The sequence below is a fragment of the Orcinus orca genome, chromosome X (assembly GCF_937001465.1).
Source record: "Orcinus orca chromosome X, mOrcOrc1.1, whole genome shotgun sequence".
Lineage (NCBI taxonomy): Eukaryota > Metazoa > Chordata > Mammalia > Artiodactyla > Delphinidae > Orcinus > Orcinus orca.
Window position 1 is genome coordinate 56,827,753 of NC_064580.1, and position 14,958 is coordinate 56,842,710.

Sequence of the window (14,958 nt, forward strand, 5' to 3'; positions counted from 1 at the left end):
TGTGAAAAATGCCAGCAATAGTTTGATTGGGATTGCATTGAATCTGTAGATTACTTTGGGTAGTAGAGTCATTTTCAGCATGTTGATTCTTCCAATCCAAGAACATGGTATATCTCTCCATCTATTTGTATCATTTTTAATTTCTTTCATTAGTATCTTATAATTTTCTGCATACAGGTCTTTTGTCTCCTTAAGTAGGTTTATTCCTAGATATTTTATTCTTTTTGTTGCAATGGTAAATGGGAGTGTTTTCTTGATTTCACTTTCAGATTTTTCAGGATTAGTGTATAGGAATGACAGATTTCTGGGCATTGATTTTGTATCCTGCTACTTTACCAAATTCATTGATTAGCTCTAGTGGTTTTCTGGTAGCATCTTTAGGATTCTCTATGTATAGTATCATGTCATCTGCAAACAGTGACAGCCTTACTTCTTCTTTTCCAATTTGGATTCCTTTTATTTCCTTTTCTTCTCTGATTGCTGTGTCTGAAACTTCCAAAACTATGTTGAATAAGAGTGGTGAGAGTGGGCAACCTGGTCTTGTTCCTGATCTTAGTGGAAATGCTTTCAGTTTTTCACCATTGAGGATGATGTCGGCTGTGGGTTTGTCATATATGGCCTTTATTATGTTGAGGAAAGTTCCCTCTATGCCTACTTTTTGGAGGGTTTTTATCAAATATGGGTGTTGAATTTTGTCAAAAGCTTTCTCTGCATCTATTGAGATGATCATATGGTTTTTCTCCTTCAACTTGTTAATATGGTGTATCACAGTGATTGGTTTGCATATGTTGAAGAATCCTTGCATTCCTGGGATAAACCCCACTTGATCATGGTGTATGATCCTTTTGGTGTGCAGTTGAATTCTGTTTGCTAGTATTTTGTTGAGGATTTTTGCATCTATGTTCATCAGTGATATTGGCCTGTAGTTTTCTTTCTTTGTGACATCCATCTCTGGTTTTGGTATCAAGGTGATGGTGGCCTCGTAGAATGAAATTGGGAGTGCTCCTCCCTCTGCTATATTTTGGAAGAGTTTGGGAAGGATAGGTGTTAGCTCTTCTCTAAATGTTTGATAGAATTCACCTGTGAAGCCATCTGGTCCTGGGCTTTTGTTTGTTGGAAGATTTTTAATCACAGTTTCAATTTCAGTGCTTGTGATTGGTCTGTTCATATTTTCTATTTCTTCCTGATTCAGTCTTGGCAGGTTGTGCATTTCTAAGAATTTTCCATTTCTTCCAGGTTGTCTATTTTATTGGCATAGAGATGCTTATAGTAATCTCTCATGATCTTTTGTATTTCTGAAGTGTCAGTTTTTACTTCCCCTTTTTCATTTCTAATTCTATTGATTTGAGTCTTCTCCCTTTTTTTCTTGATGAGTCTGGCTAATGGTTTATCTATTTTGTTTATCTTCTCAAAGAACCAGCTTTTAGTTTTATTGATCTTTGCTATTGTTTCCTTCATTTCGTTTTCATTTATTTCTGATCTGATGTTTATGATTTCTTTCCTTCTGCTAACTTTGGGGGTCTTTTTGTTCTACTTTCTCTAATTGCTTGAGGTGCAAGGTTAGGCTGTTTATTAGAGATATTTCCTGTTTCTTAAGGTGGGCTTGTATTGCTATAAACTTCTCTCTTAGCACTGCTTTTGCTGCATCCCATAGGTTTTGGTTCGCCGTGTCTCCACTGTCATTTGTTTCTAGTTATTTTCTTATTTCCTCTTTGATTCCTTCAGTGATCACTTCGTTATTAAGTAGTGTATTGTTTAGCCTCTATGTGTTTGTATTTTTTTACAGATCTTTTCCTGTAACTGATATCTAGTCTCATGGCGTTGTGGTCGGAAAAGATACTTGATACAATTTCAATTTTCTTTAATTTACCAAGGCTTGATTTGTGACCAAAGATATGATCTATCCTGGAGAATGTTCCATGAGCACTTGAGAAAAATGTGTATTCTGTTGTTTTTAGATGGAGTGTCCTATAAATGTCAATGAAGTCCATCTTGTTTAATGTATCATTTAAAGCTTGTTTCCTTATTTATTTTCATTTTGGATAATCTGTCCATTGGTGAAAGTGGGGTGTTAAAGTCCCCTACTATGAATGTGTTACTGTCGATTTCCCCTTTTATGTCTGTTAGTATTTGCCTTATGTATTGAGGTGCTCCTATGTTGGGTGAATAAATAATTACAAATGTTTTATCTTCTTCTTGGATCGATCCCTTGATCATTATGTAGTATCCTTCTTTTTCTCTTGTAATAGTCTTTATTTTAAAGTCAATTTTGTCTGATATGAGAATTTCTACTTCAGCTTACTTTTGGTTTCCATTTGCATGGAATAACTTTTTCCATCCCCTTACTTTCAGTCTGTATGTGTCTCTAGGTCTGAAGTGGGTCTCTTGTAGACAGCATATATATGGGTCTTGTTTTTGTATCCATTCAGCCAATCTGTGTCTTTTGGTGGGAGCATTTAGTCCATTTACATTTAAGGTAATTATCGATATGCATATTCCTATTCCCATTTTCTAAATTGTATTTGGTTCATTATTGTATGTCTTTTCCTTCTCTTGTGTTTCTTGTCTAGAGAAGTTCCTTTAGCATTTGTTGTAAAGCTGGTTGGGTGGTACTGAACTCTCTCAGCTTTTGCTTGTCTGTAAAGATTTTAATTTCTCTATCAAATCTGAATTAGATCCCTGCTGGGTAGAGTAATCTTGGTTGCAGGTTTTTCTCATTCTTCACTTTCAGTATGTCCTGCCACTCCCTTCTGGCTTGCAGAGTTTCTGCTGAGAGATCAGTTTTTAACCTTATGGGGATTCCCTTGTCGGTTATTTGTTGCTTTTCCCTTGCTGCTTTTAATATGCTTTCTTTGTATTTAATCTTTGACAGTTTGATTAATATGTGTCTTGGCATATTTCTCCTTGGATTTATCCAGAATGGGACTCTCTGTGCTTCCTGAACTTGATTAACTATTTTCTTTCCCATATTAAGGAAGTTTTCAACTATAATCTCTTCAAATATTTTCTCAGTCCCTTTCTTTTTCTCTTCTTCTTCTGGAACCCCTATAATTCGAATGTTGGTGTGTTTAATGTTGTCCCAGAAGTCTCTGAGACTGTCCTCAGTTCTTTTCATTCCTTTTTCTTTTTTCTGCTCTGAACTAGTTATTTCCACTATTTTATCTTCTAGGTCACTTATCTGTTCTTCTGCCTCCGTTATTCTTCTATTGATCCCATCTAGAGTCTTTTTCATTTCATTTATTTTGTTGTTCATCATTGTTTGTTTCATCTTTAGTTCTTCTAGTTCCTTGTTAAATGTTTGTTGCATTTTGTCTATTCTATTTCCAAGATTTTGGATAATCTTTACTATCATTATTCTGAATTCTTTTTCAGGTAGACTGCCTATTTCCTCTTCATTTGTTAGGTCTGATGCGTTTTTACCTTGCTCCTTCATCTGCTGTGTGTTTTTCTGTCTTCTCATTTTGCTTATCTTACTGTGTTTGGGTTCTCCTTTTTGCAGGCTGCAGGTTCGTAGTTCCCATTGTTTTTGATGTCTGTCCCCAGTGGCTAAGGTTGGTTCAGTGTGTTGTGTAGGCTTCCTGGTGGAGGGGACTAGTGCCTGTGTTCTGGTGGATGAGGCTGGATCTTGTCTCTCTGGTGGGCAGGTCCACGTATGGTGGTGTGTTTTGGGGTGTCTGTGGCTCTATAATGATTTTAGGAAACCTCTCTGCTAATGGGTGGGGTTGTGTTCCTGTTTTGCTAGTTGTTTGGCATAGGGTGTCCAGCACTGTAGCTTTCTGGTCATTGAGTGAAGCTGGGTTCTGGTGTTGAGATGGAGATCTGGGAGATTTTCACCGTTTGATATTGTGTGGAGCTGGGAGGTCTCTTCTGGACCAGTGTCCTGAAGTTGGCTCTCCCACCTCAGAGGTACAGCACTGACTCCTGGCTGGAGCACCAAGAGCCTTTCATCCACACGGCTCAGAATTAAAGGGAGAAAAAGTAGAGAGAAAGAATTAGTAGAAATAGGAAGAAAGAAAGAAAGAAAGGAGGGAAGGAAGGAAGGAAGGAAGGAAGAAAGAAAGAAGAAAAGAAGGACAGAAGGAAAGAAGGAAAGAAAAAAGGGAGAGAGGGAGGGAGGGAGGGACGGTGGGAGGAAAGAAGGAAGGAAGGAAGGAGGGAAGGAAGGAAAAAAGAAAGAAAATAAAGTAAAATAAAATATAATAAAGTTATTAAATTAAAAAATAATTATTAGAAAAAAAACAGACGGATAGATCCTTAGGACAAATGGTGGAAGCAACGCTATAGAGACAAAATCTCACACAGAAGCATACACATACACACTCACAAAAATAGAAAAAGGGGAAAAAATCATAAATCATGCTCTCAAAGTCCACCTCCTCAATTTGGGTTGTTTCGTTGTCTAAAGGAGGGAAGGAAGGAAAGGAAGGAAGGGAAGGAGGGAGGGAGGGAGGGAGGGAGGAAGGAAGGAAGGAGATAAAGTAAAATAAAATAAAGTTATTAAAATTAAATTATTAAGAAAAAAAATTTAAAAAAAAAACGGATAGAACCCTAGGACAAATGGTGGAAACAAAGCTATACAGACAAAATCTCACACAGAAGCATACACATACACACTCACAGAAAGAGCAAAAGGGGAAAAATCATAAATCTTGCTCCCAAAGCCCGCCTCCTCAATTTGGGATTATTCGTTGTCTATTCATATATTCCACAGATGCAGGGTACATCAAGTTGATTTTGGAGCTTTAATCCACTGCTCCTGAGGCTGCTGGGAGAGATTTCCCTTTCTCTTCTTTGTTCTCACAGCTTCCAGGGGCTCAGCTTTGGATTTGGCACCGCCTCTGCATGTAGGTCACTGGAGGACGTCTCTTTTTTGCTCAGACCGGACAGGGTTAAAGGAGCCGCTGATTCGGGGCCTCTGGCTCACTCAGGCCAGGAGGAGGGAGGGGTGCAGAGTAAGGGGCGAGCCTGCGGCGGCAGAGGCCAGCAGGACGTTGCACCAGCCTGAGGTGCGCCATGTGTTCTCCCAGGGAAGTTGTCCCTGGATCCCGGGAACCTGGCAGTGGGAGGCTGCACAGGTTCCCTGGAAGAGGGGTGTGGATAGTGACCTCAGCTCGCACACAGACCCCTTGGTGGCGGCAGCAGCAGCCTTAGCGTCTCCCGCCCGTCTCTGGGGTCTGTGCTTTTAGCCACGGCTCACGCCCATCTCTAGGGCCGTGCTTTTAGCCACGACTCGCACCCGTCTCTGGGGTCCGCGCTTTTAGCCGCGGTTCACGCCTGTCTCTGGGGTCCGCGTTTTTAGCCGTGGCTTGCACCCGTCTCTGGAGTTCCTTTAAGCAGCGTTCTTAATCCCCTCTCCTCGCACACCAGGAAACAAAGAGGGAAGAAAATGTCTCTTGCCTCTTCGGCAGCTCCAGACCTTTTCCCGGACTCCCTCCCGGCTAGCTGTGGTGCACTAACCCCTTCAGGCTGTGTTCACGCAGCCAACCCCAGTCCTCTCCCTGCGCTCCGACCAAAGCCCGAGCCTCAGCTCGCAGCCCTGCCTGCCCCAGTGGGTGAGCAGACAAGCCTCTCGGGCTGGTGAGTGCCGGTCGGCACCGATCCTCTGTGCAGGAATCTCCCCGCTTTGCCCTCCGCACCCCTGTTGCTGTGCTCTCCTCCGCGGCTTCAAAGCTCCCCCCTCCACCACCCGCAGTCTCTGCCCGTGAAGGGGCTTCCTAGTGTGTGGAAACCTTTCCTCCTTCACAGCTCCCTCCCACTGGTGCAGGTCCTGTTCCTATTCTTTTGTCTCTGTTTTTTCTTTTTTTCTTTTGCCCTACCCAGGTACGTGGGGAGTTTCTTGCCTTTTGGGAGGTCTGAGGTCTTCTGCCAGCATTCAGTAGGTGTTCTGTAGGAGTTGCTCCACGTGTAGATGTATTTCTGGTGTATCTGTGGGGAGGAAGGTGATCTCCGCGTCTTACTCCTCCGCCATCTTCCCCTCCGCTCCATTTCTTTTTATTTTTTAACATCTTTATTGGAGTATAATTGCTCTACAATGGTGTGTTAGTTTCTGCTGTACAACAAAGTGAATCAGCTGTACATATACATACATCCCCGTATCTCCTCCCTGTTGCATCTCCCTCCCTCCCACCTGCAAAGCACAGGCTCCGCCCCCACACCATACCCCACCACCCCAGAATCTTGGAAACCTGTTTCCCTGGGTCTTCTAATGGCCAGACTCAGCATCTGCAGCTACCAACATGCATGTTCCTAAATGAGTCCCATAGTCCTCTCGACCATCACACAAAGCAGCAAAACCAGGCACATTCAGCATGTACCTAAGCACACTGGGTAGGGTCACCATTTATGCCCAAGTAGTCACACATTTGTTTAATCTCTTTTTTGGCTAGTGTAGCCTCTGAAGTTGGGCTGCTTCTATATTTTAATGAAACGAGCAGGAAGAGAGGTCTGAATTCACGGGTGAAGAAAACATAGCAGCAGGGCGTCACCAGAACAAGTCCCAGGCATTCAGTGCCCAGTGTACCCTGGCCCTGCACCGGTCAGTGTCCAGCTGTCCTGTATGGAATCTACAGATATTGAATTTGTGGACGGCATGGACTGTATCAGGAACCAGAATCATGAAATTCGGATTTTGACCTGCTTTCTCTAATTATTACCTGTGTGACCTCGGGTAAATCATCTAACCTGAGCAAGCCTCGGTTTCTTTTCCTCTAAAATGATGAAGTGGGCAGGGGAAATTGAGAGGGACCTTGTAGGCCACACCAAAGAGCGTGGACTTCACCTTCTCCATCCGTGATTTTTCAAACTGTGCTTGAGGCATCTCACAGATACTTGATCCTAATTTCATGGATGCCGAGGCTAAGAGCAAACTGTAGTAGCCAGCCATGATCCACTGACTGCAAATTTCTGTGTTCAACTCTAGTCTAACCATGAGAAAAATGTCAGAGAAATCCCAACAGAGGGCCATCCTACAAAATACTAGTAGTCCTGAAAACTGACAAGGTGACCAAAAACAATGAAAGTCTCGGAACTTGTCACTGCCAAGAAGAGCCTAAGGAGATATGACAACTAAATGTAACACGCTATGCTGGATAGAATCCTGAAACAAAAAAGGGGCATTAATAGGTAAAAGGATTTGGTAATTTGAGAAGAATTTTTAAATTTGAGCTATTATTAAGAATGATGTTATTACTAATGAGAAAGTCTTTCAGGCCACAACTTCTCTAAGGCTGTAGAATCGAATATAGTCTATTTTAGTCCAGAAATATACTCAAGTATTAAAATTGACAAAATTCAGGTGATGAAACTTACTTGAGTATAAATGGTAGACTCCAAGTGACTTTTAATCTTCAACAAAGGCTTTGCACCATCTACCCACTTAATATCCACATTAGACTGCTGTGAAGAGAAAATACACACATGAGTTTCTGTACCATAGCAATGGATAGATGAGCAACATATAATGCCTTTATGCATTTCAACATTTTCTTTCAGAAACAAATGTGTTAGTTTTGCACATAGGGAATTATTGGAGAAAATAACATGTCTTCAGAATAAATGTACACTAAACCATTTTGAATTTCCAATCCTTTGCAGGCTGATACTTTTCCAAATGACAATAAAAATTACTAAATAAATGAATTCTTTTCATTATGCACAAAATCAAAGTCCCATTTTAAAAATCGTTATCAGAATCAACAGACATGAGGTTACTTTGTCAAACTATTAAACAAGCTTCTCAACACTCATTTTCTATACTTATTTGTCGTGGACCAGCACTGGCCCTCAAACCACACTCTGAGTAGCTATCAACCAGACCAAACTATCGACTATGCCAACGGTATTCTACCTTTTAAACATTTCATCATATATGTATAACTGAATCACTTTGCTGGACAGCAGAAATTAACACGATGCTGTAAATCAACTATACTTCAATACAGTTTTTTAAAAAGAGAGGAAAAAAACACTTCATCATGATTCCTTCAACAAATACAGATATTTTCCTACCCTTGTTGATTCAACATCATTCAGATTCAAGTAGCCTGGGGGAAGATTAGCGGAAACTGGCAGCTGCTGCTCAAATGTGATGATTCTACCATCCTTCAGCAAAGGTACCCAGGCAAAGCCAACTGCCAAGACAATAAACAACCATGAGAAATGAAATTGCAAATGCAATTAGCTACACCAATGTCTGGTCACTGGGGAGCAGGGCAGGTCTGTATGTGGGAGTCCTGGTACTGGGCATCCGAGTACTGGGGAAGGAACAATGAGTTTGTATCGCTTCCTAATCCTAGCCTGACCACTAACAGGTTATTCATGCTACCTCCTTGACTATAATGATGGAAACAACAACACACAGCTCTTCTATCAAACAGAGTGATTGAGAGACCAAAGTGAGCTGATACACCAAAACACTTGAAAACTTTTAAAGTGCATCAATTTCATTCTCTTGACACATTGGGGGAGAATTTTTGGTAGACTTATTTTTTAAACGATTCAGATGTCTCTTGTCCATCCTTACAGAGTCTCATATCTGAGACAACAATCACCATTGTTGCTTCCAGCAACCCTAGGGTAAGCAAGGGACTGCAGAAAATTAAGGTCACAAGTCAAGGTTACATTCTATACTTATACAAGGCAGTATCTATCTGGGCAGTTTTCCTGATTACAGAAGGAAGAGGGGTAGTAGGAGAATGCAGCCAGGGCACAGTGCTTACAACTGCAATCCACTGAGAGATTTTCCTCCCAGTCTCTACATTTCTTAACAGTTCTACCCCAAAGAGCCTCTTGGCTTCCTATTAGAAAACTCATCATGTTCTAGCTAAAAAAGCCAGGGCCATCTGTGTTGCTCAAGTCAAGCGATGTCAGTATTTCCATTTTAGAGATTACTCTGGGCTTCAAGTGTTTATATAACTCAGCTATAAAAAAGCTTGCTCTGGACTGAGTTCTGGCATATGAGAGAGGGTGTTGGCTGGAGAGTACTTTTGAAAGCCATTGCTTTCTGATGTTTTGAAATACTTTGCGTGAGTGCGTGTGTGTATGTGTGTCTGTGTGTGCACACGTGCGTGTGTTTACACTGTGAGCACAGAAGTCAACACAAATCTGGTTAGAATGTTTTCATTCACGTGTTTAATTTGGCAAATGCTTTAATTCTTAAAGAGATTAATATGTTGCTTTCTCTAAGCAGATTGAAAGGCTTTCTTAGATGCTGAAACATGCCTGAAGGGCATCTTACTAGTACAACTTCAGAAATGCTCTACCCAGAGATCTTCTTTTAGAAAAAGCAGAGGAAAGTAACATGAGCAGAAAAACCATGCAAAAGGACTCTGTCAAAGTAGTTAAACTGAAAATTAGAAAAATGACAAAAGGTTTCCAGTCCAGAAAGTAAGAAAAGGAAAATATATTTCTTCTTCTTCTTAGGCAACATTTTTTTTTCCTTATAGAAATTCTTACTGAGATATAATTCAGATGCCATACAATTTATCTACTGAATATTTAAAGTATACAATTCAATGGTTCTTAGTATATTCACAGAGCTGTGCATCTATTGCCACTATCTAATTCCAGAACTTTTTCATCACCCCAAAAAGGAACTCCATATCCCCTTAGAAGTCACACCCTATTTCCCCTTCTTCCAGTCCTGGCCAACCACTGATCTCCTTTCTGTCTCTGTGGAATTGCTTAGGCAACATTTTGCACTGTGAATCAATCAGGGCATGGCCAAGGGTGTCTTGCAGTCAAAACTCATCTAGCACACTTGGAAGCTATCAAGGTACAATGTCAAGCACAAGCCATCTGGCTCAAAGATGTGAAGCCACTTAAAGGATGGACAGTTAAAAGTGATGAGTGGTGGGGAGGGAGGGATAAATTAGGAGTTTGGGATTAACAGATACACACTACTCTATATAATATAGATAAACAACTAGGACCTACTGTATAGCACAGGGAACTATATTCAATATCTTATAATAACCTATAATGGAAAAGAATCTGAAAAAGAATATATATATATATATATATATATAGGTGTATATACTGAATCACTTTGCTGTACACCTGAAACATTGTAAATCAACTATACTTCAAAAAAATTTTTAATATATTTTTTTAAAAAGTGATGAGTGGCACATAGAACAACCATCTCACACTCCACTAAGCATCTTGCCCAATCTGTCTAGGATTTGGATAAGGAAATAGTCATTTGTTGCTCAGGAGGTGCACTGTCATAGGTTCTCATCATTCTGCCAGATTTCTTCTCAACCTGCAAGGTCCCTACCCTGAATGAACTGCAATTTCTATGGGGATCTAGAAGAGGACCACCCTATCCACAAAGGGAACTTCCTAATATTCAGTCCTGCTGTGGGCCGGGCATCACTCAGATGTCTCACTAGCACCTCAAACTCAACATCAGTCAAAACCTACCATCCCTACCCACAATTCTGCTACCTGGCAATACCTTCTTTCCAGTTTTGAAACTTTAGTGCTAACTTTGAATTAACTCTCTAGTAGCCAATCACTTGCCAGGTTCAGTATATTCCTCTGCAATTCTCTTTTCCTCCACCCACCCACCCCCGTTACAGCCATAGTGCAGCCCCCTTTCTCTCCTGGACTTCAGAAATAGCCCCCTACCTGGTATTTCCTCTTTCCTTCCTTCTTCCTGCTCCAAATCACCTCACCCATTATATTGCCACCTGATTAGATTTCCTGCAAAACAGCTCTTACTAGTGTTTACAACCCCCCAGTATTTCCTTATTAGTAACAGAATAAAATCAAACCCACAATCTGGCATTCAGGGCTTTCCACCATCTGATGCTTCCTTTCCAACCTGGCATCCTATGATTCCCTCCCCAGTACCCTGTGCTTTGATCCTATTGAATTACTTGTGGTTCCCTGTTCAGACCCCTCAATACTCTGCCTCTGTACCAGCTGTTCCTTCACCTTGGAATCCTCTACCTTCCTACCAAAACTGCATTATCAAACTCTACCCTGCCCTTTAAGGCCTCACACAAACACCATCTCCTCCTGGAACCCTTACCTAATTCCCAGCCACTTGTCCCTCCACCAGCTGAAGTAATAACTCGCTCTTCTCTGACATCACATAGCGCCATTTTCTTGGTAACTACTACTTTCTATCTTGTGTTATAAATGTCTACATAGGTCTCATTTCCCCTACTAGATCATGTGCTCACTGAAGATGAGATCTATGCTTGGTTCTCCACTGTATTCTCCATAGTACCTCCTATAATATCTTGTACATAATATATACGCAGACATATTTGCTGAGTGAATGAACAAACGAGCAAATTTAAGATTGGTTCAGGGACTTCCCTGGTGGTGCAATTGTTAAGAATCCACCTGCCAGTGCAGGGGACATGGGTTCACGCCCTGGTCCGGGAAGATTCCACATGCCGCGGAGCAACTAAGCCCGTGTGCCACAGCTACTAAGCCTGGGCTCTAGAGCCCGTGCTACACAACAAGAGAAGCCACCGCAGTGAGAAGCCCATGCACTGCAACAAAGAGTAGCCCCCACTCGCCACAACTAGATGAAGCCTGCACGCAACGAAGACCCAATGCAGCCAAAAATAAATAAATAGAGAGGAGCTTCAAGATGGTGGAAGAGTAAGACGTGGAGATCACCTTTCTCCCCACAAATACATAAGAAATACATCTACATGTGGAACAACGCCTACAGAACACCTACTGAATGCTGGCAGAAGACCTCAAACCTCCCAAAAGGCAAGAAAGTCCCCAGGCAAAAGAAAAAAACAGAGACAAAAGAATAGGGACGGGACCTGAAACAGAGGGAGGGAGCTGTGAAGGAGGAAAGGTTTCCACACAGTAGGAGGCTCCTTCGCGGGCGGAGACTGCAGGTGGTGGAGTGGGGGAGCTTCGAAGCCATGGAGGAGAGCGCAGCAACAGGGGTGTGGAGGGCGAAGCGGAGAGATTCCCGCACAGAGGATTGGTGCCGACTGGAACTCACCAGCCTGAGAGGCTTGTCTGCTCACCCCCCGGGACGGGTGGGGGCTAGGAGCGGAGGCTCGGGCTTCGGTCGGAGCGCAGGGAAAGGACTGGGGTTGGCGGAGTGAACACAGCCTGAGGGGCGCTAGTGTGCCACGGCTGGCCAGGAGGGAGTCCGGGAAAAGGTCTGGACCTGCCGAAGGAAAGAGACTTTTTCTTGCCTCTTTGTTTCCTGCTGCATCAGGAGAGGAGATTCAGAGCGCCACTTAAAGTAGCTCCAGAGACAGGCACGAGCTGCAGCTATCAGCACGGACCCCAGAGCCAGGCATGAGACGCTAAGGCTACTACTGCAGCCACCACGAAGCCCGTGTGCAAGCACAGATCACTCTCCCCACCTCCCCTCCCGGGAGCTTGTTCAGCCCGCCACTGCCAGGGTCCCGGGATCTAGGGACAACTTCCCCGGCAGAACGCATGGCACGCCTCAGGCTGGTGCAATGTCACGCCGGCCTCTGCCGCCGCAGGCTCCCACTCCGCACTCTGTGCCCCTCCCTCCCCCCGGCCTCAGTGAACCAAAGCCCCCGAATCAGCAGCTCCTTTAACCCCGTCCTGTCTGGGTGGGAACAGACGCCTCAGGCGACCTACACGCAAGGGCAGGGCCAAATCCAAAGCTGAACCCCGGGAGCTGTGCGAACAAAGAAGAGAAAGGGAAATCTCTCCCAGCAGCCTCAGAAGCAGTGGATTAAAGCTCCACAAGCAACTTGATGTACCCTGCATCTGTGGAATACATGAATAGACAACGAATCATCCCAAATTGAGGAGGCAGGCTTTGGGAGCAACGATATATATATATTTTTCTCTTTTCGTGAGTGTGTATGTGTATGCTTCTGTGTCTGATTTTGTCTGTATAGCTTTGCTCTTACCATTGGTCCTAGGGTTCTGCCAGGGTTTTTTTTGTTTTTTTTTTTAGTATAGTTTTCATTGCTTGCTATCATTGGCGAATTTGTTTTTTGGTTTGGTTACTCTCTTTTTTCTTTCTTTTTTTATAACTTTTTAAATTTCTTTTAATAATTATTTTTTATTTAATAACTTTTATTTTCTACTTGCTTGCTTTCTTTTTTTTCTCCCTTTTATTCTGAGCTGTGTGGATGACAGGCTCTTGGTGCTCCAGCCAGACGTCACGTCTGTGCCTCTGAGGTGGGAGAGCCAAGTTCAGGACATTGGTCCACAAGAGACCTCCCAGCTCCACATAATATCAAATGTCGAAAATCTCCCAGAGATCTCCATCTCAACACCTAGACTCAGCTCCACTCAATGACAAGCAAGCTACAGTGCTGGACACCCTATACCAAACAACTAGAAAGACAGGAACACAACCCCATCCATTAGCACAGAGGCTGCCTAAAATCATAATAGAGCCACAGACACACCAAAACACACCACCTGACGTGGACCGACCCACGAGAAAGACAAGATCCAGCCTCATCCACCAGAACACAGGCACTAGTCCCCTCCACCAGGAAGCCTACACAACACACTGAACCAACCTTAGCCACTGGGGACAGACACCAAAAACAACGGAAACAATGAACCTGCAGCCTGCAAAAAGGAGACCCCAAACACAGTAAGTTAAGCAAAATGAGAAGACAGAGAAGCACACAGCAGATGAAGGAGCAAGGTAAAAACCCAGCAGACCTAACAAATGAAGAGGAAATAGGCAGTCTACCTGAAAAAGAATTCAGAATAATGATAGTAAAGATGACCAAAATCTTGGAAATAAAAGGGACAAAATACAAGAAACTTTAAACAAGGACCTAGAAGAAGTAAAGAGCAAACAAACAGTGATGAACAACAAAATAAATGAAATTAAAAATTCTCTGGAAGGGATCAATAACAGAATAACTGAGGCAGAAGAATGGATAAGTGACCTGGAAGATAAAATAGTGGAAATAATTACTGCAGAGCAAAATAAAGAAAAAAAAATGAAAAGAATTGTGGACAGTCTCAGAAACCATTGGGACAACATTAAACACACCAACATTCAAATTATAGGGGTCCCAGAAGAGAAACAGAAAAAGAAAGGGACTGAGAAAATATTTGAAGAGATTATAGTTGAAAAATTCCCTAATATGGGAAAGCAAATAGTTAATCAAGTCCAGGGAGCACAGAGAGTCCCATACAGGATAAATCCAAGGAGAAACACACCAAGACACATATTAATCAAACTATCAAAAATTAAATACAGAGAAAAAATATTAAAAGCAGCAAGGGAAAAGCAACAAATAACACACAAGGGAATCCCCATAAGGTTAACAGCTGATCTTTCAACAGAAACTCTACAAGTCAGAAGGCAGTGGCAGGACATACTTAAAGTGATGAAGGAGAAAAAACCTACAACCAAATTACTCTACCCAGCAAGGATCTCATTCAGATTTGACAGAGAAATTAAAACCTTTACAGACAAACAAAAGCTAAGACAATTCAGCACCATGAAACCAGCTCTACAAAAAATGAGAAGGAACTTCTCTAGGCAGGAAACACAAGAGAAGGAAAAGACCTACCATAACAAACCCAAAACAATTAAGAATGGTAATAGGAACATACATATCGATAATTACCTTAAATGTAAATGGATTAAATGCTCCAACCAAAAGACACAGACTGGCTGAATGGATACAAAAACAAGACCTGAGGGCTTCCCTGGTGACACAGTGGTTGAGAGTCTGCCTGCCAATGCAGGGGACATGAGTTCGTGCCCCGGTCTGGGAAGATCCCACATGCCGCGGAGCAGCTGGGCCCATGAGGCATGGCCACTGAGCCTCACGTCTGGAGCCTATGCTCCGCAACGGGAGAGGCCACAACAGTGAGAGGCCCATGTAACACAAAAAGAAAAAAAAAAAAAAGACCTGTATATATGCTGTCTAAAAGAGACCCACTTGAGACCTAGGGACACATAGAGACTGAAAGTGAGGGGACAGAAAAAGATATTCCATGCAAATGGAA

At 42.5% G+C, this 14,958-nt stretch overlaps 1 protein-coding gene across 1 annotated transcript in view; it reads right to left on the reverse strand.

The window, feature by feature from the left end:
* LOC117198052 (dedicator of cytokinesis protein 11-like) overlaps positions 1 to 14,958 on the reverse strand; it is a 130,666-nt gene that overhangs the window by 76,737 nt on the left and 38,971 nt on the right. Inside the window, exons 2-3 of the mRNA XM_049704604.1 lie at positions 8,008 to 8,129; positions 7,309 to 7,395 (exon numbers count right to left, since the gene is read on the reverse strand). Of these exons, the coding sequence (XP_049560561.1) occupies positions 7,309 to 7,395; positions 8,008 to 8,129 (209 nt within the window). The remainder of the gene's footprint in view (positions 1 to 7,308; positions 7,396 to 8,007; positions 8,130 to 14,958) is intronic.